General features: G+C 33.2%; 1 protein-coding gene across 1 annotated transcript; it reads right to left on the bottom strand.

Annotated features, from left to right (window-relative positions):
- Positions 1–312: 312 nt before the first annotated feature.
- LOC134257306 (matrix metalloproteinase-19-like) lies at positions 313–25,524 on the bottom strand. The gene is made up of 10 exons (XM_062739940.1): positions 25,488–25,524; positions 13,351–13,454; positions 12,977–13,052; positions 11,749–11,891; positions 7,715–7,966; positions 7,083–7,217; positions 5,127–5,300; positions 3,206–3,345; positions 2,631–2,782; positions 313–450 (listed from the first exon to the last, which is right to left on the bottom strand). Exons 1-10 carry the CDS (start codon positions 25,505–25,507, stop codon positions 348–350), a joined length of 1,299 nt encoding a protein of 432 aa, XP_062595924.1. The 5' UTR covers positions 25,508–25,524; the 3' UTR covers positions 313–347.
- Positions 25,525–26,518: the final 994 nt, after the last annotated feature.

The raw sequence follows: 26,518 nt of genomic DNA, 5'->3' as shown, positions 1-26,518 counted from the left end.
ATTTTTTTCTGAGAGTTTCATTTTTTCAGTTGTAAAGGAGTTGTGGACAAGAGATGGGTACCCTAATTATTTTGAAAAAATTGGGCGTTTTGAAAATGATGTGCATTATATATATTTCTCTTATTAGAATTTCGTAATTATCGACCGTTGATTTTTAAAGTGGACACAAACATTCACCAATTCCCATATACTCAAATATTTTTTCTATCAAGTTTCATCAAGTCGTCTCTGTGGTTCCCAAGAGAAGTCAAATCAATGAAATTAAAAAAAAAACAACAGAGGAATAAAAAAACTTTATTTATGAAAGTCGCTAAATCTGACAGTCATTACGATCTCATAACTTTTGATTAGCTTTTCTTATTTTGACAAAATCTTCTTAGCCATGGTGGAGGCATTGGTTTGGGGTAACCGTATATGACCATTTTTCTGCTGGGGTGAACCTTGTAGTATCTAAAACATACAAAGTATCAAGTCATTTTGCTATTAACATAAAAAAAAAGTTTTTGGTGCACAATATTCATAGAAATGGGAATCCTTATAATATTTGGTCCGTTATTGTCATTATTTTAAAATGCTAGTACAAGTAAAAACAAGAGGCCCAGGGGCCACATCGCTCACCTGAGCAATTGGCTAGGAAAAAGCACAGATCAGATCAGAACTGAAAGTTTACTGAGGTTGGGGGGGGGGGGGGGCTTGAAGGGGTTATGATTTGAACAAACTAGAATCTACACTACCTGAGGATGATTCACTCTAAATATCACTAAGCATACCTTTGAAGTACTTGAAAAGAAGATTTTAAAAGGTTTCCCTATATATTCCTATGTAAAACTTTTTTCGGCCATTTGGCCCCACCCTATCCCCGGGGGTCTTGATTTGAACAAACTTGAATCTACCCTACCTGAGGATGATTCCACATGAGTTTCATATTTCCTGGCCTAGTGAGTCTTGAGAAGAAGATTTTTAAAGATTTTTCCTATACATTCAAATGTAAAACTTTTATCAGCCATTATGGCCACACTACCCCCGGGAGTCATGATTTGAATAAACTTGAATCTACACTACCTGAGGATGATTTCACATGAGTTTCATCTTTTCTGTCTCCATGGTTCTTGAGAAGAAGATTTTTAAAGATTTTTCCTATGTAAAACTTTGATCGGCCATTTTGGCCCCACCCTACCACCGGGGGTCAAGATTTGAACAAACTTGAATCTACACTACCTGAGGATGATTCCACATGAGTTTCATCTTTCCTGGCCCAGTGGTTCTTGAGAAGAAGATTTTTTTTAAATGCCATTAATTTTCCTCTAATTCATAATTATCTCCGCTTGGAAAAGGGTGTGTCCCTTCATTTGAACAAACTTGAGTTCCCTTTACCCAAGGATACCTTGTAGCAAGTTTGGTTGAAATTGCCCCAGTGGTTCTTGAGAAGATGAAAATGTGAAAAGTTTACGACAACAACAACAACAACAACAACTACGACGACGACGACAACAACGACAGACAACGGACAAATTTTGATCAGAAAAGCTCACTTGAGCCTTCAGCTCAGGTAAGCTAATTATAGCTAGAAAGATTTGTCTAAAAACTTTTGTTCGAATCACAATGGCTTATGAAAATTTTATTCGTACTCTTTATGAAACTAAATATCTCGAATCAACACTTGTGGATGAATATAAAAATGCCTGGAAACAAAAATGTTATGTTGCCTGATAGCTGTTTAGGTCATTTAGTATAAGTTTTTTGTTGATAGTATTATTTTAATTTTCAAGCAACCTTCCAAGTTGTCAAACTGCATTTTAGTTAAATACTTTTCCCTTTGAGATCTGTAATTTAAATTAAAAATATGAAAATAACGCAAGTTATTCAAGTTCATAAGTCCACTAAAACAATACAAATCGGGACCAGAGAACACGCGGACCTTTAAAACATCAGATGAATCAGAGGTCATGTAGGAGTGAGCATCCCCCTGCCGACCGGTCATTCCAACCGTAGGTTCCTTGTTATAATCGGGAAAAATAAATTCAGACTTATAATGGACTGTAAAACGTCAATCAGTATTTGACTTAAAGATAGATTCTGTTTGCTGAAAAGGTCATTGTATCGACCATAGAACTAATGAAAATATTACTTTAAATGAGACTGTTTATTTTCTTGTTTCATCAATTTGTTTGTTAATTATTAACTTCGTATTCGAAACCCACCGTGTTCTTTTTTTCATGATGGCCAAAAAACGGAAAAATCCGTCCACAATTCAATGTGTCGATAATGGTCTAACAACTAGTATGGAAAGTCATTCACAATTTTTAAATCCCCGAAAACTTTTGTAAAAAATCAGACTTGTAATTCTATTTTTTTCCAAAATGAAAAAATGATCTTTACACACACACACATATATATATATATATATATATATATATATATATATATATATATATATATATATATATATATATATATATATATATATATATATATATGATATAGACAAAAGCATTTTCATGTTCATTAATGTTGAGCTTTAGGTTTTTTTTTTTTTTTGAGAAATACTGTCCTTCTCAGAATGCATGGACATCACACATCCTCAAAACACAAGTTTATCGTATTATTCATTTTTTTTGTTTTACACTTACTGTCCTTCTTTGAAGAAGTAGAGATATCGATCTCTCCATTGAATGGCTGCGTCTACGTTGTCCGGGAGACCCCGCCAATGCCTGTATATAGGTTTAGGTTTCCTTGTTCTGGTATCATCTGTTTCAGGGTTCCATTCCCAATAGGTGTGGCTCTTATAAAGCATATAAAACAGATAGGTTAATTGGAAAAAACAAAGGACTTCATTCGATTTATTTGAGAGTAACAGTATTGAATTGCTACATAATCGTTTTAATTAAAATTGTTGCTTTATGTTCTCTAAATTTTTATAAAGCATATAAAACAGATTGTGAAGAAACATACCCGCTAGGACTTCATTCGATTTATTTGAGTGTAATATCATTGAATTACTTAAAAATCACTTATATTAAAATTGTTGCTTCAGGTTTTCTAAATTATGTTTCTGCAGAATGGTTGGATTTTATTTCAAAATCTAGTTTTTATTGCTTAGTTTTCATTAAGAATATAAAAGTAGGATTAAATCAGTATATTCAGACACAAAAAATCAAATACAAATTATTCGACGTTGATCTCCGTTTAAAGCATTGGATGTTACCCCAAATATAAAGAGTCTGGTAGAATGCCAAAGAGTAACCGAGACGCTTGCACGAGGAGTTTCATACATTCTGTGCATTTTTACAGTCTTTGGAAATCCTGCAACTATGTGATGTTCTTGAAATTTCCAAACCTCTTTTCCTAAAATTTAAATTGTAATAAGGTCAACTAAATCAAATATCATCAGATTGATTCTATGGAACGCAAAGGAGATGGGTGAACTTAGCGTGCAGAAAGCCACTAGGTTCAGATATAAAAATCATATCCAAATTGTGAATTTAGTATTTAGAGTGAAGTTCTCATCATTGATTTTTATGAAATCATAATAAACAAAAAAGATTGGAGGAAAATTTTTCGTTAAAATTGATTCTTTTATATATATAAAAAAAATAATGTGGTATCTTTGGGTTCGAACCCTGGCAATAAAAATCCTGAGTTGCATTCTCTATTGAGACTAGCACGCTACCCACTACGCTTCACAAGTCCTGACGGAGTGTGGCATTTAATTAAATCATGCTTGTGAAAAGACCATTGACTTAAGGGACTTCAAGTATTTCTCGAAAAGATACGAATGTTATGTCATAAAATTATATTTTTAAGGTATAGTGGGTCTTTGCTCCATAATTTTGAAAACCAAAATATAATGTATGTATGTTTGTATGCAAACTTTGAGGATTAACTTTCAAAAAAATGGAGAGAAGACCCACTCATATCGAAAAATAGTGTTATAGTGTGAAAAAATGACTCGTTTTTCTTCTTTCGTGTGTGTATAATATATATTTCATAGGCAAATAACTTCAATCTTCATGAGATTTGTGCAAGTTGTAAAGATTTTACATAAAGTAGACTTTAATGGTAGATGAAATATTAAGGAAAATTTTGATATAATTGAGATTTAATTTTTGACCTTCATGTTTGTTGCGCTATGGGCTTATCTCTCGTCATGTTCACCCATCTCCTTACTGTAGATTCCTTATTTTTCGTGAGTACTTATTATCGCGAATGGGCTCTTCAACGTCATATCGCGAGAATAATTATCCGCGAATGGTTGGTTTATCAAGAGATATTACATAGATTTCAACATCATTAAAATAAAAACGAGTAGTTTTAATTCGCGAGTGACGCTTCTCGCGAAATTACGCGATAATTATTTCCTCGCGTTAAATTAGGAATTTACAGTAATACAGATTCAAAGATTTGTACTTAACTTCATAGATTTGAATCTATCTTCAAATAATTATAGCTAACTACAAATAAATTAAAGATAAATAAGACTGTATTAAAGATGTGTCTAATCGAATTAGAGATATCTGTAAATTAATAATTGCACTATAGGTTCAAAAGAATTATGGCGTGATCGATCGACAAGGGATGTTTATTTTTCTATGGCAGCTGATCCCATCTCTGGTGTTTAAGAGGTTCGTGATAGTTCTTCTCCTGATTTATATTGTTTATATGTTAAATTAAATCTGAATGCAGCCTTTATTTCCTTTTCATATTTTCCATTTCAAATTTAATGTAACATATTAAATTTTACTTTGAATGTTGTTTTTTCATAAAGATGACTTGTATATATGAGGAATAAAATGTCTGCTTTGCTTTTTAGTACGGGAATTAAAATAGCAGCTTTTACAGAAAAATATTCTGCGACAGAATTTGTTTAATATGATTCAACATCTAGAAAAGTCAAAGGACTGCATTAATATGTATATGTGCTGTATTCTTTCAAAAAAGACTGTATAAACTCTGAAACTTGTCCTTATGAAAGTAGTAAATAAATCCAAATGTTTGTAAATGTAAACTGATATATTTAAGAGTGCTTTAAAATAGTGGACCCTATACAACGTCTGGCATTGTTTCTTCCTAACCAAATTGAAAAAGATACTCATTGTCTCTGGAAAACAAAGAAAAAGACAGGGTACCTTTGAAGAAATATTGTGTCCCAGTTTCTTTGTAAAAACTAGCGGCATCAACGTCACTAGGAACGCCTCTGTAGATGTCGGAAGTCCACAAGGTGGATTTGATTTTCTTTCCGGAAGAACTGACTTTAAACGTTAAGTTTCCGGCAAAAATTTGAAGTTCGTTGCGTCCATTTCCTGAAAATACGTTACTGAAATTTCAGTCTAAGACTTTCTTTAACATAATTTGAAAATAAATCAATGATTTGGTAATGTTTGAAAATATCTAAGAGTTTGTTTATTCGGCTATTCTTGTTACTCATGTCTCACGGTTCCATCCCCAAAGCTAGAGTTAAACCATTTGAAATTTAGTACTATTTTTTAATTCTAGAAAAATGATTTTTATTGTTGTCCACCTGCTTTTTAGAAGGTTTAATGTCAAAACTTGATTCATTTTTGTAATCCTAGCTATGATTCCATTTTATTTAATCTTTACAGCCTAGGAATGCCTCCATTTAAAAAAAGAGATGTTTGTAAAACACTTATGCTCCCCCCTTAATAATTGGATTTTTTCTCTAAGTCCATTACTCTGTTCAAAATTGCTCGATCGTACTCAGAAAAAAAGCCTTGATCTAGATATTCCTACGTTTAATCTGTATACCAAACTTCATTTCAGTATGTGCAACCTCTGCGAAGAAAATAAGCGGAAACTGTTGGTGGACCGACAAACTGACGGATCAACCTAACGAGCGATTGATTGACACGCACAAGCAAAGCAATATGTCGTAGCTTTTCGAAGGGGGAATAAGAATTATGACCAAGAAAGGTCCTATTTTAGAGGGATTTTCCTGATTCTACACAAACGTTCTATAGTTGATATTAAAAATGCTTGAGATTCTGATTGACAGTATGTAGTTTTTACAACAATCTTTTTGAATTTCCAAAGTGTATCAATTGCGCCTCATTATTAGTAGATTTACCTATTCATACGAGGCAGAATTTATTCTAAAATTAACCTTCTACATGAGAAGATTAAAACCCTTCAACTCGGCATTTAGATATATCGATGACATAGTATCAATTCACAATATTTATTTCCATGCATGTGTCGACTTTGTGTATCCCAGTGAGTTTGAAATAAAAAATACCACATATTCTGTCACATCTGTTTCATATTTGAAGATTTTACTAAAGATGATGACTTGATTCTTTAAATCGTCAACTTTCCTTTCTTGAGTAGCAATATATCCTTATTACTTGCACATTGGGTTTATTTCTCTCAGATGATTCGATACGGAAGAACATCATCTACGTAAACGAACAATTTCTTAAAAGAGGCAAGAAAATGACAAACAAATTGATTAATCAAGGATTTAAACGGTATCGTTACTTTTAAGTCACCATCTCGTTTTCGTTTTTTTTTTTTTTTTTTTTTTTTTTTGGGGGGGGGGGGGTCAATAAAATGATCTTGCAAGCAAATACAACTTATCATTGAGTCATATGGCGATAAATTATTTTTTACACTAATTGATAGTTCATTGTTTAGACACCGAATTGAATACTTGAATACGCATTTTTTTTTCATTTTCCCCGATCATTGCAAAGATCGAACAGCGGGTGTGATCGAATGGCAGGTGATGTTACCTCACGGCACCTGATCCCAGATACATCCACCTCTGATCTTTTTAGATGTATGTGGTTGTTTGCTCCCGATCTGCGCGGTTTAAATCGACTTTCAGCTTGTATGAAGTTCGCTATCTCCCTATTTCACTCTACAGCATTTTTATCATACATTATGATACATTATAGTTAACCTTTGAAGACAGAGCTAGAATAATGGACAAATATTTCGCTTGTAACCCTTACCTTAACCTCTTTCAGATGAAGAGAACTAGTAATTTACAGTTCTCTTTCGGTTATAACTAACTGATAATATCGCAATGCTTCTACATGTAACAGGAAAAATCATGATATTCTTACGATTCGGCACACTTGTAAGATCACGAATCCCATTGCAAGAATCTATTGCATTGTCCACTTCCTCTGTAGTAGGTGGTGATAAAGTTACAAATGTTTCTTTAAACTTCCGCTTCTGTGGTACTGGTCTTCTACGATCTAAAATTAAAACAAAGCTTTTATTTTTAAAAAAAAAAGTGCTGTAACATGTGTAATGACAGTAAAAATATAACTTAATTGTATTCATCAAAAAATAATATGGCGCAAAATACAAATTTTAACCGCAGTGCAACGTGATGCAACTGCATGTAGCAAAGTCTTTTGAGGAAATAACAAATCTAAACTGTTTTTCATATCTCTGAACCAATCACCTAACCCCTTTGTTGACAAACTTGTAACACGTGCATTGATTTGGTATCAGTTCCCTAGTTTTGTTCATGTTTGATTTTTTAACTATGAAAACCCCGAATCACCTAGGCTTTTCAAAAGGTAATGAATATCGAGATTTTCAGGGATACAACAGAAGTCTGGGTTGAATCATGACCCCATGCAAAAAATGTGATGTGATTATTTTCACCTTTAAAAACGTTTACTTACTAAATAAACTACTATACATGTATATATTTTAGACATTTTTTCTTTGCACTTTAACTTACCATAAAGTTCCCGTAATTGAGCGATATCATCAGATGTCAGTTTCATTTTCACAGCTGTAAAATATGGCGACATAACTGCTAGTCGAGGAGAAATATGTTCTAGCCCAAGTGCGTGTCCAATTTCATGAAGTGCCACTGTGGGTAAATGAATCTGGTCAAATGAAAAGTTACCACCTTTTAAGGTCCATCGTTCGTCGTCATCAAAATGGGTTCCCCCATTGGCAGGTAGGAAGGCGTGTCCTAAAAGCTTTCCTTAATTAATAAAGGAAATCAGATAAGATTGTGATTTCAGGGAATTGATACTAGTCATTGTTATTATAAAACTGATCGGAAAACGGCATAAAACCTGAAATATTGTGTGAAATAACAGAACGACATGTCTTTAACGAAACGAAAATGCATGCTTGAAATAGCAATTAAGTTGAAAAAAGTACGCGCTTCATAAATCTCAAATCGTTAAAGACGCGCATTAAACTTTTTAGTTTGTTTTTCCTAAACACACTGTAGGAAAGCGGCTGACCGTAGTATATATTACGGTCATCAAAACATGTCGGCAGAGGTCACCGGTAAGAATTTTTCAGTCAAGATTTCTAACATTTGCTAGATTATCTGTGATAATTCTTGCAAAATTTAAATGTACTCTAATGAGAACTTGCTATTGGTTATTATATCTTACTTGAATTTAAAGAAATAAAGCTGTTGTACAACCTCATAGTTTTTGACAGTGATGACCGTAACAAAATATTAAGATGACCGTTATATCGATTCTTCCAGTGAAGTAGGATGACCGCTATATACATAAATATAATTTAATGTGTTTTCTTTCTGTTGTAGAGGCAGACATATCATGTTATTTTTGTGTTAAAAAAGACAAAGATGTTAATGTAAATTTTGAACCATAGGTATGGCACGCCTTATTCACAAAAAATGAGCTAAACATAGTTTCACAGTCGATAAACTAGGTTTATCACTTGTAAACTATAGTTTTATAGTTTCACGATTTGTGAAACTATGATTATTAAATCTTAACTATAGTTTACGATTGTAAATTATAGTTTACAAACGTGAATCTATGTTTATCAACAAAATCTATTGTTAACACTTTATTACAGGTAGATAAACTTAGATTACCATTCGTAAACTACATGTATAGTTAACAACCGTTAAATATTGTTTTACAGATGAAGTTCACGGTTTGTAAACTATAGTTTACAGTCGATAAACCTAGTTTATCAACTGTAAAACTGTGTTTAGCTCATTTTTGTGAATTTGGCGTGCCATACATAGGATATATCACCATTTGGAAGCGAAAAAATTCAGCATACATAAATTAGAACTTAACGCAGAAATCTATTCATTTTCCTATATATACTTATCTGAACTTAAGGAAAAAATCTATAATGAATATACGAGGGCTGTTCAATAAATAATGTCCTCGGTGCTTGGAAAGAAGCAAAAGACGCTTTTCAATGATTTAGTCTTCATGATTTAACTTATTAATCTCTTTTAATTAAAACATATGTCCGTAACATTTTTTATCCAATTTCTGATTGTTTTTAGAACTCATTTTTGGGTATGACCCTTAGTATACTGGAAAATGGCAGATCCAATGATTTCCTGGACTTGCTTCTTCCTTCTGAAAGGTGTTTTATTCAAGTTTGGAAATAGAAACAAGTCAAAAGGTCGAAGATCTGGCTAATATTGTTAATGTGAAAAACCATTAACTTTCTGTTTATCTCGAAAACCCCTTTACTCTCCAGGGCGTGCGGGTTTGGACGCTGCCATGATTTTGGGTCCTTCCTCTAATAAACCTTTCGATTTTTTGCAAAAAAAATTGCTTTCTAGCCTCTTCCAGAAATTAAACTGTCTCCCCGAATACGAATTTGAACAACAATACTACTAATATTTAGGAAAATTGCATATAAATCTGTCTTTGTGCTCTTGCAATTCTTTGATCTTGTCAGACCTTCGCTGTTTTTATCAAGTATATCTTACGGTGGATTTTGTTTTGGGGGTTTTCAGCAATAGATTCAAGTTCCATCATCTGTTTGAATATCAAACAAGCGTGGATAACTACAATTACTGATATTTTAAAATAATTGTTAAGGCATTCTACACGCTGTCGTTTTCACTCATTTCTCAAAATATAGGGTGACCTTTGAGTACTAAGCTTTTTTACCGTCAAACGTTTCTTAAAAACAGTGTAAACTACTCCCGAAATGATGTCTATCAAATTTGCTATGTTTCTTAAAGTCAGTCATATATCATCAAATATTATTTGTTGAAATTTGGCAAACAGTACATAAGTTGTTATATTTTTGTGTCAAGGACGGTACCCATTTTTGATGCCCATTATATAATTTTTATTATTGAAACCCACCTGCTCATTTGTTTGTAAAACAGGCATTGGTTGCTGTAAATGTTACATATTTCAGTGAATATTTCTTTGGGATTTTTAACAAGTTTTACAGCAGCTTTAATAAGGTTTTCATTTTCACTCTAGTCTTATTCTTTACCATTCATTTATAACGCAGTGTCTCGAATAGTCCTTGTTTTCCAGCTTCTCACAATGAAACTATGTGATGAAAATGTGGGCACAAAAAACTGTTATAAATTCATTAAAGATTTAATAATGAGAGAAAGGCAAGCTTAATGTCATATTATAACTGTATTGTATGTCATACAGCTCAGGACATTATTTATTGAACAGCCCTCGTACAGTGACACTGGTGGATTGAAAGGGGGGCAGGGGCACGCCCCCCCCCCCCCCCCATTGTGTCCAAAAATACACAATATTTGATAAATCAATGTGTTTTTGGTGTGGTTGTGGGCCCCTACCCTGACCTCAAACTGGTCGGGCCCCCCTTTTCAAAATTTCTGGATCCGCCATAGAGTGAGTGTAAATGTTGAGAGTAAAAAAATTGAAGTTCATGAAAGTAAACGTCAGCAGCAATGAGAGTTTGGACAAGATGCTGAGACTAACACAGAACACAGTGAAATTTACAGTGTTCTACCTGATGTTGTCAGGAAAACATTAATGAAAAACATCAGAAACGCCATATAAGGCATTAACATTGCACTCCACTTGTTGCTTGATATAAAAAAAAAGGCGGTTGATAACATGAGATAAAGTGATGATTCACTATCATTTTGGTTGCAAAACTGTTTGAAGGGCGAGGTTTGTCTTTTTTCAGAGGCTTTAAAGGAGAAGGACTTAGTGATGGTCGCATTAATATTATTCCTGAAGAATGCAAAATAAACTTTGATAGTCGCAATTGTTAGTAATTATTTTTATATAAATAATGTATAATACAGAGAAAAGATAAAATAAGGTCGAAGAGAAGTGTTACTTTTTTCAAGATTTTTTCATATATACTTTGTTTAACAGTCTGAATCAACCGTGGCTTCTCTTATCAATAAGTATTAAATTAATCATATTTAAAACCTTTCAGTTCTTTTTTTATGACCTCCATACTAATTAGTATATAGATCTTGTAAAATGTAATCTGTATTGAACATCTAGTACTGATATTGAATAAGATATGCGTCTCAAATGATTTAGTAAATATACTACGGTCATCTCTATAATTATATTACGGTCGTCATCTACTTTGTTGAGTGTGTTTGTTACGGTCATCACTGTCAAAAACTTTGAGGTCGTACTACAGCTTTATTTCCTTAAATTCAAGTAAGTTATAATAACCAATAGCAAGTTCTCATTAGAGTACATTTAAATTTTGCAAGAATTAACACAGATAACCTGAAAAATGTTTGAAATCTTGACTGAAAAATTCTAACTGGTGACCTCGGCCGACATGTTTTGATGACCGTAATATATACTATGGTCAGCCGCTTTCCTACAGTGAAACAAGGACTTTTGAAATACAGAAAACTACACATATTAATAATTATCGAATCCTTAAGATAAAACACGTTAACATTAACATGAAAAGAACGTATATAAGCAATCTATCATGCATCAAAAGCAACGACATTTTTATTTTATGTTGTAGATCAAAAATTGACTGATTTACCTCTACCATCAAATGCATTGTAATCACCATCACCATGTTCCAGTCTAGCAAATAAAATCTTTATATCTGGTTTTCTGTGAGAATATTTAAATCGTAGATTGGAATGTCTAGCCCATATTCTGAATGCTTTTTGGAATGTTCTCCTATACGAAAAGATTATAATAATTTATATGCAAAGATTATGTTTCTAAAGAAAAAAATATCTGTTTATTGTACATTTCTTTTATACGTATATATTATCATGCAATAGCATTTCGTGTAAATTTTTATTCGATACGCAAAAGCATGCAGGTTTTTTTTTTTTTTTTTTTTTTACCAAGGCAGCTGTTGTCAAATTAGTTGAAGTTAAAAGAATTTAAACAACTCCGTTTAAGGTAAACATTTTGCAAAACAACGGCCCTTTTAATAACCTTCTCTAGAAATACACCCTGTTGTTGAATGGTACCTTGTTTGACATGTTTAATTTTCTTTTTATCGCTTAGTTTAACTTAACGGAGTAACCTGACTACCTGATCAATACATAGGGCTCCTAGTGGATGTGACCTATCGACAGGGGATGCTATCTCCTCCTACAGTGTAGGTTCCTCAAGACCGTGAATTGAGAACAGACATGTCAAAATTTCGATTATTTTTTATATCTCAAGTTTTATTAAACGTATGCGCATAAAAACCTACAGATTTTTATTTCTATACACAAATTCAAACTCATGTTGAAAATTTTGTTTCATTATCAAATTTTTTTTTTGAAATCATATTAATTTAAAATTTTGACTTAAGGCTATTCTCATTTTATGGTATTTGGATATGGTCTCCTCTCTGATGTCTCTAGCACAGTTTTTGCGATTTGTGATTTGCCCTGAAAAACTATTCATATTTTTGCCCTGATCACGATTCGTGTTTTGTCCCGATCACGGTTTGTGATTTTGCCCTGATCACGATTTGTTTTTGCTCTGATAACGATTCGTGTTTTTGCCCTGATAACGATTCGTGTTTTTGCCCGGTTCACGATTCGTGTTTTTGCCCTGATCACGGATTCGTTTTGTTCTCTCAGACAGGGTTTATGAGATTGATCAGTGTTTGTCATCTTCAACTTTTTACATTATAACAGAAAATTGTAAAAAATTCATATACATAAATGCTTATTTTACAATGAGGATATCGATGAAAGAATTATGTTCTTTAAATAAATACAATTAGAGATTTCAAAAAAAAAAAAACAACAACTTACCATTGAAAAAGAGGTCTGATTTTTGTCGAGTATCTCACAACACCCCAGGTCAGGTTATCCTTGTCCCATTTTAGAACTTAATTCAAAAGAAAGCATGTAAATGAAATTGTCAATTTAAATTTTAAAAAGAAATTAACAAACAAAATTGATTCAATATCAAATGCAGTGTACCTAGCTTTAAAACATTTAACATACGGTAAGGAAGGTTGGACACTCTGCCTTTAACCATTTATTATATTTTGTTTTTTCATAGTATTCAAAACTGTTTTCCGATTCACAGACTTTAATTTTCTACATTTCTAAATTAAAAATAATTTTTTTTAAATATGTTTTGTTGTTTGTTACAGATCTTTTGAAATTCATCGTTTTACAACCTTTCGAACTCCGCCGACTTCTCTGATGTTTGTGGTATACTTCCGTATTCCCACATTGTCGAAAAGAAATGTTGTTCGTGAAAGAGGCACCATGGCTACCTGAACTAAAATGGATATGGTAAAGTAGGCGTTAGTTTTCTTTAAAAGAAGAGACATCTTAAAGATACATCTGTACACTCAGAACAAGCTTGATTGTCGAAAAAAAGAAACGATACGGGCCTATTTCTAAATTGAATCCAGGCTTCTTGCCTTTCACAGATGTGTTTTCAATTCAAAATGTTACACGTTGATATACATCAGTCATTGGTTATTTGTAAAACTAATTTCATAAAACAGTCTGATTGTAAACAGAAATACTCTGAGGTTAAAATTCTAAAAATAAAAATGCTTGAATTTCTGATTGACAATACATATATCTATGTAGTTTTTTTTTTTTTTTTTTTTTTTTTTTTTGCAGACCAGGTCTCCAATTATCTGTTGGAATCCCCTTGACCATCTTTTTATTCATTTAAAAACTACAAGAGAAGAAGACACCTGCTGTGGCCTTCAGCTCGCCATTTATATATGTATATCGACGACGTATTATCAATTATTAATAAGTACTTCCATTCCATTGATATCTTGACTCGATATTACCTAATGAGCTTGACACGTTTCACTTTTGGATATTTACTAGAAAAAGAAGTCGATGGTAAACTGAGAAAAAAAGATTTATGATAAAGGTGATGACTTCAACTTTTCAAATAAAATGTAGCAATATACCCTTACATGATCAGTACGTACTGGTCCCTGCTGACAAAGCAGGTAATAACATTGTCTTTGTTTGTAAGGCTCATTATTTTACTCGTATTTTGAGAAACTGGAATTAAATTCTACAAGTTGTAATCCAACTCATACCCATTATAGCTCCCTTTCTAAAGAGAAAATTCTTCAAAATCAAATGTCACTTTCGAAGATTTTTATATCCCAAAGAACCAAAATGAATCTGAACTACCGTAAATACATGTATAATGGATTCCTAAACTTCATAAAAATCCAGGTACGAACAATTAAAGATACATAGCGGGTTCCTGTAACCAACCCGTGTTCAACCAAGCTTTTTTCTTTACTCCTCACTAAGATATTAAAGGATATACTGCAAGAGTACTGTGCAACAATATATTCAAGAAGTGGTGTATATCAGATGTTGATACTTTTTAAAAAATTCCAAGGAACTTTTGGAAAATTTAAAATCACACGATTTTACCAAAATCAACAGCTTAACAACTTAAGACTTTTCAACTTTATACACAATCATTCCCCACGATAAACTAAAATCCAGACTTTTTAAAAAAATTTATATCACTGACAGCTGCGTTTTCAATAATGATGGAACTCGTAAATTTACTTACCTTATCATTGGTCATTTGCAAAATTATTTTGTTAAAAAACAGTCTGATTGTACACACAAGTACTTTGAAGTTGACATCAAAAAGATGCTTGAGTTTCTGATTGGCAATATCTATTAGAGTATGTTGTTTTTGGAGACCAGGTCTTCCAACAATCTATTGGAATTTCCATGGGTACCAACTGCGCCCCGTTATTAGCAGACCCATTTTTGTATTCATATGAAGCAGAATTTGTGCAAAATTTTGAAAAGAAGAAAATACTTACTGTTTCCTTCAACTCGACATTTAGATACATCGACGATGTATTGTCAATTAACAATGGTAATTTCCATTCTTATGTCGATGCGATATATACTCGTCTGGTGAGTTTGAGATATACGATACCACAAAGTCTGACACATCTGTCTCATATTTGGTTATTTAACTTGAAAAATAAGGTAATGGTTATCTAACAACTAAGTTCTATGATAAACGTAATGATGTTAACTTTTCTATCAAGCTACATACCTTCATCACTTGCATATGGAGTTTATATATCTCAGTTGATTCAATACGCAAGAGCATGTTCTACGTATGAACAACTTCTAATTCCAGGTAAATTATTGACAAAAAAGTTGTTGAATATCAGCAGTCTCGTTTAAAGTCATCATTTCTTAAGTTCTAGAGTTGACACAATGCCCATGTCAGCAAATACAATTTATCATTGAGTCAAATGCTGACTTACGTTTTTTTCATACAAAATGTTAGTACATTATTTATGCGCTGAATTGACGGCGAATGTTCTCGTTATTTCCCGGTCATGACAAGGAGCACACGGCTGGTGTGACCGGTCGGGAGGGGATTCTCACTCCTTCATGGCACCTGATCTCACCTCTGATGTTTTGGAGGTTCGTGTTTGCGCTGCTCCTATTTTGTATTGTTTATAGACTTTTGATCTTCAATACTGTTCGTTATCTCCATTTGTATCGTGCTTATGAGGTTTTCGTTTCTTGTTGATTTAACCAAGGTGATGAAACAAGGATAGCAACAGTCTCGTTCGAAGTCATTATTTGACAAGTTTTTTGGTCGACACAATGCCCAAGCCAGCAATTACAACTTATCATTGAGTCAAATACAGATTGAAATTTTTCATACTCAATGTCAGGTCATTATCTATACAAATTGTTTACGTTTTCCTTTTTAGTTGTTTTCCGGATTATGACAAAGAGCACACACTGGGTGTGACCTGTTAGCAGAGGATGGCCACTCTCTTATGACCCCTGATCCCCCGCTGATGTTTTTGGAGGTCTGTGTTTTCTCTGATTCCGATCTGCATTTTTAGATGAGCTTTAATACAGTTTGTTATATTGTTACGAATTATAGACAGTAATGCTTTTCTATTTACCATTTAATGCAATTATATTAATGACATTTACCGGACTATGACGTCATAGTACGATGACGTCATAGACGTTACTATAACGTTATGCTATATACTTGTTAAGTTTCAAATAAACCACTATACGGTTCAGATGTGTTTTCTATGAGTGCTACAATCTTGACATTGGTGCCGTGACCAGGATGGAGAGATGACTTCTAAACTGAAGGCAGTAAGAGCAGGACAGAGAAGTGCTGTAACCAGACTTCTAAAAAGACTGGATGAAGAAAATGAAGATGCAGAGGAAATTGAAGCAATTTTGGAGACATTAACGGACAAACAGGAAATTCTTAGAGATCTGGATGAAAAAATTCTAACAGAAACAGCAGAGGAGGATATTGAGAGAGAAATACTGGAGACAGATGAGTACAATTTCAATCTAATTCTAAAATGAGAAAATTTAAGAAACATCTGATAGTTCATCGTTCAAATTTGAATCCATCAACCAACATTTATTCAAACCAGAATGAAAATTCACAAATTGAAGAGAATAGTCAATCAAGACACAATTTCAGTGAAAATTCAAGAACTCCTCAGTCCCTTACAAGCTTTCATTCAAATCCAAACAGTGGTAACTTCCACAAACTTCCGAAATTAAACTTACCCATTTTTGAGGGAAATGTGTTGGAGTGGCAGTCATTCTGGGATTCATTCGATTCGGCTATTCATAGCAACAACACGTTGACAGAAGTTCAAAAGTTTAATTACTTAAAGTCTTTAGTAGCAGAAGAGGCATCGAACACCATTTCAGGATTTGCACTCACACATGCAAACTACAACAGAGCGATTGAGCTTCTACATGAAAGGTTTGGACAAAAACACAAGATAACTCAGTCTTACATGCAAGCGCTCTTGGACCTACCCACTCCCAAGAATAATCTCACAAGCCTGCGTCATTTTCATGACCAAGTGGAGACATATGTCAGAGGTTTAGAATCCTACGGACAAGCTCAAGATACATACGGTTCTCTTCTAGTACCTGTGATTCTGAACAAATTACCTACTGAAATACGCAAGAATTTGGCACGTGAACATGGCTCTACTGATTGGTTATTAGGTGATTTGAGAAACAGTCTTTACAGGGAACTCGAAATATTAGAAGCTGGAGCAGGTATTGATGCAACAGAACCAAGCGCAACATCAACCTTTTATACCCATTCAAAGTCCAGTCATAAGCAAGTTCAACACAACTTCAGTCCAAGGAAACCTCAGGTATGCTGTGCATATTGTAAGGAGCCGCATTATTCAAATGATTGTACAAAGTACAAAAACTGCACTGACCGCATGAGAATTGTCAAACGAGACAAGTTATGCTTTAACTGTTTGGGCCGACATCGTGTTACAGACTGCCAATCCAAATCAAATTGCAAAATCTGCAAAAAACGTCATCACACAAGTTTGTGTTCAAATCGCGAGGTAGTCAAAAGCAACAAGGAGAGTACCCCTTCACTTCAAGCAAAAAATACAGAAAGAGCAGAAACGTCAGTGATGCATTCATCTTCACATAGAGATCAACCAAACGTTTTGTTACAAACTGCAGTTGCACCTGTCACATCTGGAAAACTGACAACTGATGCTAATATTCTGTTTGATGAAGGAGCTCAAAGATCATTCATCTCCAGGAGTTTGGCTGACAAGATAGAATTAACACCAACAGGATATGAGAATATCAACATTCTTGGATTTGGAGAATCAGGAAAAGAGAAAGTTCAAAAGTTGCAGACAGCTGTAGTCAAGGTCCAAACTATACAGAGAGAAGAAATACCTGTCAAAGTCTTAGTGGTCCCAGAGATAGCAGCTCCAATTAAAACGCATGTAGAAAATGCAGCAAAATTATCGTATTTGAGGAATTTGAGATTGGCACATCCTGTTGCACAAGAGGAGGCATTCCAAATTGAATTACTTATTGGAGCAGATCAGTACTGGAATTTGGTGGAGGATAAGATAATTAGAGGAAAGGGTCCAACCGCCATCAAATCTAAACTGGGATATTTACTGTCTGGACCATTATATGGATCACAATCCCATGCACTTGAATACAACACATCAATGATGAATGTTATGGTGTCACACAAAATGGAGGAGCACAATATTGAGAAGTTTTGGCAGATTGAGGCAATTGGAACTGAGAAAGAGTATGAGGAATCAAGTAATCAGAACTTTCAGCTATCATATCAGAAGGATTCCATACGATTTCAAGACAATCGGTACCATGTAAAGCTTCCATGGAAAGAGGACCATCCTGCATTGCCCTTAAACAAAAATAAAGCTTACCGTAGAACAGTTGGTGTTATAAATCGCCTCAAAATGGAACCGGAAATGCTGATCAAATATGGGGAAATAATTGCTGAACAGGAAAAACGAGGATTCATAGAAAAGATAGACAGCGAACTTCCAACAAATCGTAAAGTTCACTTCATACCGCATTTTCCAGTAAAGAAGGATTCAGCTACAACTCCTGTAAGGATAGTATACGATTGTAGCTGTCATGAAACACCTACTGCTGCATCTCTGAATGATTGTTTGATGAACATCCCACCACAACTGAATGATATTGCTTCAATATTACTGAGATTTCGTCTCAATGGATATGCAGTGACAACAGACATAGAAAAAGCATTTTTAAATGTAGGATTAGAAGAGGAAGACCGAGATGTTACGAGATTCTTCTGGTTTGATGAACCTACAAATCCTAACGGAACGTTAGTGAACTACAGATTTAAATCTGTTTTATTTGGAGCTACTTGTTCCCCATTCATTTTGAATGCTGTTCTGATGAAGCATTTAAAGGAGAACGCATCTACATGGACACAGAAGTTAACAGAAAATCTTTATGTTGACAACATTATTTCCAGTTTTCCAACAGAAAATGAATTAATTTCATTCTACAATTGCTCTCGTACTTTGTTTGCCAAAGCTGGATTTAACCTTCGATCATGGGGATCAAACAGTGAAATCCTACAAGAGCATGCTAAGAAGGATGGAGTGTTTGACAAGGACAATGTCGTCAAAGTACTAGGAATGAAATGGAACGTCAAAGAGGATATTCTAACCTTTGCAAAACAAGAAATAGCCAACACAGGAAGAAACAGTTTGACAAAGAGAGAAGTGCTAAAACAATCTTCAAAAATATATGATCCTTTAGGATATATCAGCCCGATAACTGTCAAGGCGAAGATGTTTATTCAAGAGTTGTGGAAAAAGAACCTAGAATGGGATCAGCACCTACCAAAGGAACTAGCTGACAAGTGGATTGAAATTGCACAGAACACAGAAAATGCTACCTCCTTAGAAATACCCCGTATGTGTATCCATGAAAACCCACCAGAAACGACTGTACACATATTCAGTGATGCAAGCATGAAGGCCTATGGAGCATGTGCATACATTGTTTCAGGAGACCAAAGTTCACTTATTATGGCCAAAAACAGAGTTGCACCATTAAAAACACTTACAATACCTAAACTGGAATTGATGGGAGCATTACTTGGAGCGAGATTATTAGAATTCATCAAGAAAAACATCCAATTCTCAGAAGCGGTCTTATGGACAGACAGTCAAATTGTCCTGAGCTGGTTGGAAACAACAAAAACTTTGGGCACATTTGTGAGAAACAGAATACAAGAAATTAAGAAGTTAACTGAACAGTACAAATGGAGGTACTGTCCAACAGCCTCAAATCCTGCTGATATTTTATCTCGCGGTGCTGACTTTGACAAATTTAGGAAGAACGAATTGTGGTCAAAAGGACCAACTTGGATTACTGACAAAAACATGTGGCCCATATATGACAAAACCGAAAGTCATGTTCTTGCAAACATAACAGAATCTGAGAAATGTGGGTACCAGGAGGAGGACTTACAAGAAAAGAGAATTGTACAGCATGATCCCAGAGAACAAAGAATTTCAGAAATTATTGACATCTCGAAGTTTAACAATTACAGAAATTTGTTAAACGTTACTTCCTATGTCCTAAGATTCATACAAAATTGTTCCAAAGGACAGAAAGTTACAGGTCCACTGACTGTCTCAGAGATTGAACACAGCTCACTGATGTGGATTAAAAATGCTCAACAAGAAAACTATCCAGATATTTTTGCAGAACTACAAAAAGATGGAAAATCTAAACATTGTCTATCAAAACAGCTGAAATTATACTTAGACAATGAGGATCTGATCCGATGTGGAGGGAGAATACACAATGCACCAATCAGCAAAACAGCAAAGCATCCAATACTCCTAGCAACCAAAGATCCACTGACCACTTTGATTGTTTTAGATGCACATAGAAGAAATTTGCACTCAGGAGTCAATAGTACAGTCACATTGTTGAGACAGAATTACTGGATACAAAGAATTCGCCAGAGTGTAAAATCTGTATTGCGAAAATGCATTACATGTAGAAAAATCATGGGAAAACCTTATCCCATTCCAGAAGCACCACCGTTACCTAAAGACAGATTGAGAGAAGAACCTCCTTTTACTGTAACTGGTGTGGATTTCACTGGTGCCCTGAAGGTACGAAAAAAGAATGGACATGAAGGCAAAGTATACATATGTCTTTTCACTTGTGCTAGTACAAGAGCTGTCCATCTGGAACTGGTAACAGACCTCACTGAAGAACAATTTATTTTAGCCTTTCGGAGATTTTCCAGCAGGAAATCACTTCCAAAAATTATGATATCTGACAACGCAACCACATATGTTGCTTCTTCTAAGGAAATCAAAAAGTTAACATCTTCACACAGTCTTCAAGAAACCTTAAACACCCATGGTACAAGATGGAAATTCATACCTAAGAGAGCACCCTGGTACGGAGGCTTCTGGGAACGACTAATAGGACTTACAAAGAACTGCCTAAGGAAAGTACTGGGACGATCCTTTGTAAATTTAGATGTCCTGAACACAATCATCGTAGAAATTGAATGCATTTTGAATGACCGTCCTCTGACCTATGCATCAGCCGACCCATTGGACGAAGATCCCCTAACACCCTCTCATCTACTATATGGAAGGAAAATCAAGTCATTACCTTATCCTGGGAGTTCCAGTGAAGAAAATGTAACAACTGATTTGAACCATGTATCTGCGAACGAAACTTACAACATTCAACAAAAAGTCATTCAACACTTTTGGCAACGTTGGAGAAAGGAATACCTAACATCCTTAAGAGAATATCATCGCAGCCATGGAGAAAGCAAACAAAATATCAAGACCGGAGACATCGTTCAAATTTTTGATGAATTCAACCCAAGAAATTTGTGGAAACTGGCAAAGATTGAGGAGCTTATTTCCGGCCAAGATGGACTTATAAGATCTGTTTTATTAAAGACCAGAAACGGTATAACTTCTAGACCAATTACAAAACTGTATCCATTAGAATTAAATTCTGGGGACGATGACAAACCTTCAATACCTACAAAGGATCGTGAGGCAAAACTGAAAGCTATTAAACAGATTTCCAGTCATTCTAAGTGAAATAATCTAATTTTTGATATGACATTGTAAATAACTTTTTAAAAAGAAATCAATGCATTTTTAGCTAAAAAACCGCGTCTGATATTTTCAGTCCAAAGACTCTATTTTATACTTTTGTGGGCCGGAGAATGTTACGAATTATAGACAGTAATGCTTTTCTATTTACCATTTAATGCAATTATATTAATGACATTTACCGAACTATGACGTCATAGTACGATGACGTCATAGACGTTACTATAACGTTATGTTATATACTTGTGGAGTTTCAAATAAACCACTATACGGTTCAGATGTGTTTTCTATGAGTGCTACAATCTTGACATATATCAATGTTTCATGGATGAAGAATAAACTAATAAGGTAAGAAGCCATTTCCCTCCAGCACGACCAGTTTGTAATTTTCAATTAAAATTTCCCGCATCATTTTAGATAACCTTTGAAGTGTTAATGGTTAAAAAACTTTCTGCGGTAGACAAGAGTCATATCTTGGACATTACTCATGTAACGTCATATTATCTTGGATTGGATGAAGACATTACTCATGTTTAGGGATGTCAAAATTGTCAATAATTGATATTCGAATATTCGATAGTAGTATTCGAATATATTCGAATATTCGATTTATAAAATAAATACATCTTGCATTATAATATGTATATATCTTCACTCTTTGTCAAGCAATATATACGTTTTATGTCATATTTTTGGAATAAAATTTCATGTAGAGATTTGTAAATGCACTTTAATCATATTCTTAAAATATTTTACAGAATATATGAAGAGTTTATATCCAAAATGTAATAAAAAAATTTTCCCCCGAAAATTCAAAAGATTCTTTTAATAAGTTGCAGATTAATTAATCATCTTACCAATGTGTACACTGATAACCCTACAGATTTATACCACACAGAACAATTATCTAATGGAGAAACATTAAAAGCAATTACTTTTAGCTAATTAATTTCCTGATAATTATTTTAAATGATGTATAAATAAACAAAAATGTGTCCTTTCAACAATACAAACTAAATATAAGTACTGGACACTGTTATATCTCTAATTAAATGATCAAATGAATAACTTATATCATTTTGATAGACACATTCTTCACACCTTTAAGGTAATCCAAGAGGAGTGTCCTTAAAAAAATTAATTTTGTTTCAAATAAAATCTTATTATTGGTCAACAATGAGAATTTGATTCAATTTCTGATAAAACTTCAGTTTTTGCCAGATTTTTTTTTTTTTTTTTTTATGCTTGTATACTTAAAATCCGAATATTCGAATCATGAATTTATATTCGAATATCAAGTCATCGAATGAATATTCGAATATTCGAATATTCGTTGACATCCCTACTCATGTTACGTCATATTCCTAATCTGATCTCGGTGATTCTTATGTTTTCACGGTATATTAAATCGTAATACCATAATATACATATTTTACAAACATACGAAAAAACTTTTTTTTAAGTTATGCTACCTGTATGTATGTTTTCTATTTCTCTGCAGTTTTGAAATTCCTTGTTGTTTGAATCTAAGTTGTATTTTAAATACAAATGGTTATTAATTGGTATGATTCATATATATTTGAGTGCTTACAGGTTGCTTGGATTTTGCTGAAATTGTGAAAATTTCTTTACTTTATCTAGGTCACTAGAACAGTGTACGATAAACACGATGTCACACCAGCCAAATTACTTTATTGCATATTTTCATAATTCTTTCAAGTTTAATACCGTATAACCTTGTTTTACAAATTTTTTATAGCTTATGACGCTGAGATGCCTTTTTTAATCATGAGATACCCGCAGAGGGAGCAATTATAGCTGACTGAATAAAAAAGATTGGATCTCTTTAGCCATCTTAATCTGCCTGCTTGGATCTCGATACTTAAGCAAATCAGTAGCAGTCAAAGAATTGAGACAAATCTACAGGAAATAACTAAGACTAAGAATTCGTTTTATCTCAAGGTGTCCCGATTTCCGTTACTTTTTCGACCCCTTCCTTTAGTTCAAAACAGTTACTACTATCTATAGCAAGAGAATGTGAATAATGTTAATAAAATAATATAGAGGTTTATCAAGAATTCTCTTTAATATTTTACAGTACGCAAAATTCCATCAAAATTTATAAAAGTGCTCCACGTAGTAATGTCGATCCCAACAGCTTGTATTTTTCATATACAGTTTACAGCCAGACTTTAAGAGTAGTTCTGTTGGATTTATTTGATAAACTGTCAGGAGAATGGGAATACACAATACAACTTCATCTATTGATCAGAATTACAAAAAGAGCCATTACGAGAAATTCTCTGATAATATTAATTTGTTAAAAGATTTTTAGGGGAATGAAGGCAGAATTTATTCTTCCTTCTCTGGATTTGTCTTTAATATTTTATAGGGTGAAATATAAGACAGTTAATCAAATAAAACAAAGTATATTTAAAATCTCATTAAATAAAACAAAGTACAGTGTATATAATCTTAACAAAAGCATCAAAACAAACCACTATTTGACACTTTATACAAACATTAACATAATCGAAAAAATCATACATTTTTCATTCGATTTATTCCATTGAAGACGAAATAAAAGACAATACGAAGTCCGACAAACTGTTTATGTTTTGGATATTTTACTGAAGTCGCTGATTGCTAAATAACAACTAAACTATAACATTGTATGACTAATTTTTATATCGTTATTACCTATTTTCATCTGCATACATGTATGGAGTTTATGTCTTTCAGCTGATTCGATACGAAAGAGCATGTTCTTGGAAAGAACGAACAATTTATAAAATGGGGCAGACTTGTCCATGGCACCTGTTCCACCTCTGTCCGTGTTTACTCTCGTCACAATTTGTATTGTTTTAATTTAATAATGTAAGAAACAAGTTGTGTTGTTTTAATTTAAGAAACAATTTGTCTTGTTTTAATGTAAGAAACAAGTTTGTTGTTTTAATTTAAGAAACAATTTGTCTTGTTTTAATGTAAGAAACAAGTTTGTTGTTTTAATTTAAGAAACAATTTGTCTTGTTTTAATTTAAGACACAAGTTTGTTGTTTTAATTTAAGAAACAAGTTGTGCTGTTTTAATTTAAGAAACAAGTTGTGTTTAAGAAACAAATTTTACGAGTCTGTCTTTGGAATTCATACTATAGGTTCGTTATATCGTTTCCCATTTTCTTCTTCTTTTAAGATTGAGATAAATAGAATTCATTTCCAGACATTTTGTATACTAACATTTTTTTTTTATTCAAATAAATGATTCTTTTCTCTTTATCGTTCAAGGTACATGTATTTTGTTTCAAGCCTTTTTTGCCAAGGAAAAAAGTTCATAATTCTTTAACTAATATTAACAAAAAGATTTTTTTTAATTTTGATTAATCTTTGATATACCAAAGTTATTTTTCAATGCCCTTTAAGATGTCTTTGATAGAACATGTAAGTAAACAATTTGAAGTAATTTGATACGTTCATGCAAAGCATAAGTCTATCACATTTCAATTTTACTTTTTTTTCTCATCCAAGAATATTGTGATTAAGCATGGCAACGGTAATTCTTGCAAAAATACGTAGTTTTAGTTAACGTTAATGTGTCATGATCACTAATTTTAATACAAAAAAATATGCCTGTATGAATTAGAACAAAATACAACGGTTTAAAACCCATAGTAAACTTAAATTTTACTATCAATAGTAAAAACTTTGATACTACATTTATTGTTAACTATAGTTAGCTATTTAAAACTACATGCATCAGAAATCCTTGACAATACTTGTTATCAAAATAAGGATCATAAAAAGGGAGATTTTCATTGATAAATATAATATTTTGATACTCACTTTCTTGAGTTTCTCTCCATGGTGGTATTGGTATGAACGATCTACAAATGAAATGTTGGAATAATAAATTTTCCAATAATTCTCTTATTTTTCGAAAAATAAGAATATTGGTGACATTCATCTTCATGTATAAGTATTTACATTTCATGTGTAGGAAAGGAAAAGAGAAATACTTATAATCCTTTTTTATATCATCCTTTTACTAAGGCTTGCAAAATATGGAAAGAGTTCTCCTCTAATGAAAATTATGTAACAAAAAAATTTCATTGATACCTTTTTATCAGAATATGCAACTCCCCCACAAATGAAATAAAAAGCACAGTAAATTAAAAGTACAGATCGAAAACTTCCTTCCATGATATGCTAAAAGATGTCAGCTTTCTCAACACGGAGTATGAAGTGTTTTAAATATGATCGCCTAATAATTTGATGAGGAGACTGGCTTGCGTACCTTTAGCCTCTAATTATCTCCGATATACGGCATAACAGTGCTGTTCTCCATTAAAAAACACAAATATTACTTGTAGTGTTGATAAATAAAGAACCAAAGATGAAGAAAAAGATTTTCAAATATTTTATGCATGTATAGCTCGATATCTTAATTGGAATCAGCTTATCTTGGCATTATTTCAGTTGATAAATACTAGTAGTACATATCATTTACCCTTTCTAAGTGAACTGGGTAATATTGTTGAAAGCATTTTTAGATTGTAATAATTTATTATTAAATAAACACTAACTCTTTAACCCGTACTTTTACAAGCAGTTTTCTATTGCATATGCATGATAATACAAGTGGCGCGGTGGTGCTCAAGTCAACTGAGAGTGGCATGGAGTCTAATCCATAAATATTCTTCTAGCGGTGTTAAAATTATTTATTCCAATTCTAAAAATTTGGGATTTGCTTTTTTGGATTGGCTAAAACACCCAACATCAGAATTTCACAGCAAAGAATAAACTGTTCAGAAACGTCATATCACTTTTTTATGAAATGTCCAAAATACTGTATGCAAAGACAGAACCTTATGCAA

The sequence above is a fragment of the Saccostrea cucullata genome, unplaced genomic scaffold (assembly GCF_032062105.1).
Source record: "Saccostrea cucullata isolate Sc308-1 unplaced genomic scaffold, CSIRO_AGI_Scuc_v1 ctg3160, whole genome shotgun sequence".
NCBI classification, from domain to species: domain Eukaryota; kingdom Metazoa; phylum Mollusca; class Bivalvia; order Ostreida; family Ostreidae; genus Saccostrea; species Saccostrea cuccullata.
Note: the sequence above shows the minus strand (reverse complement) of the source record. Positions and strands in the feature narration are given on the sequence as shown.

Coding starts and splice junctions, on each gene's coding strand:
- LOC134257306 (XM_062739940.1), bottom strand. CDS start 25,507: ATGGAGAGAAACTCAAGAAA. Junction 11,892..12,976: donor ATCAGACCTCTTTTTCAATG/GTAAGTTGTTGT, acceptor CTTTTCGTATAG/GAGAACATTCCAAAAAGCAT. Junction 2,783..3,205: donor CCAGACTCTTTATATTTGGG/GTAACATCCAAT, acceptor ATGCTTTATAAG/AGCCACACCTATTGGGAATG.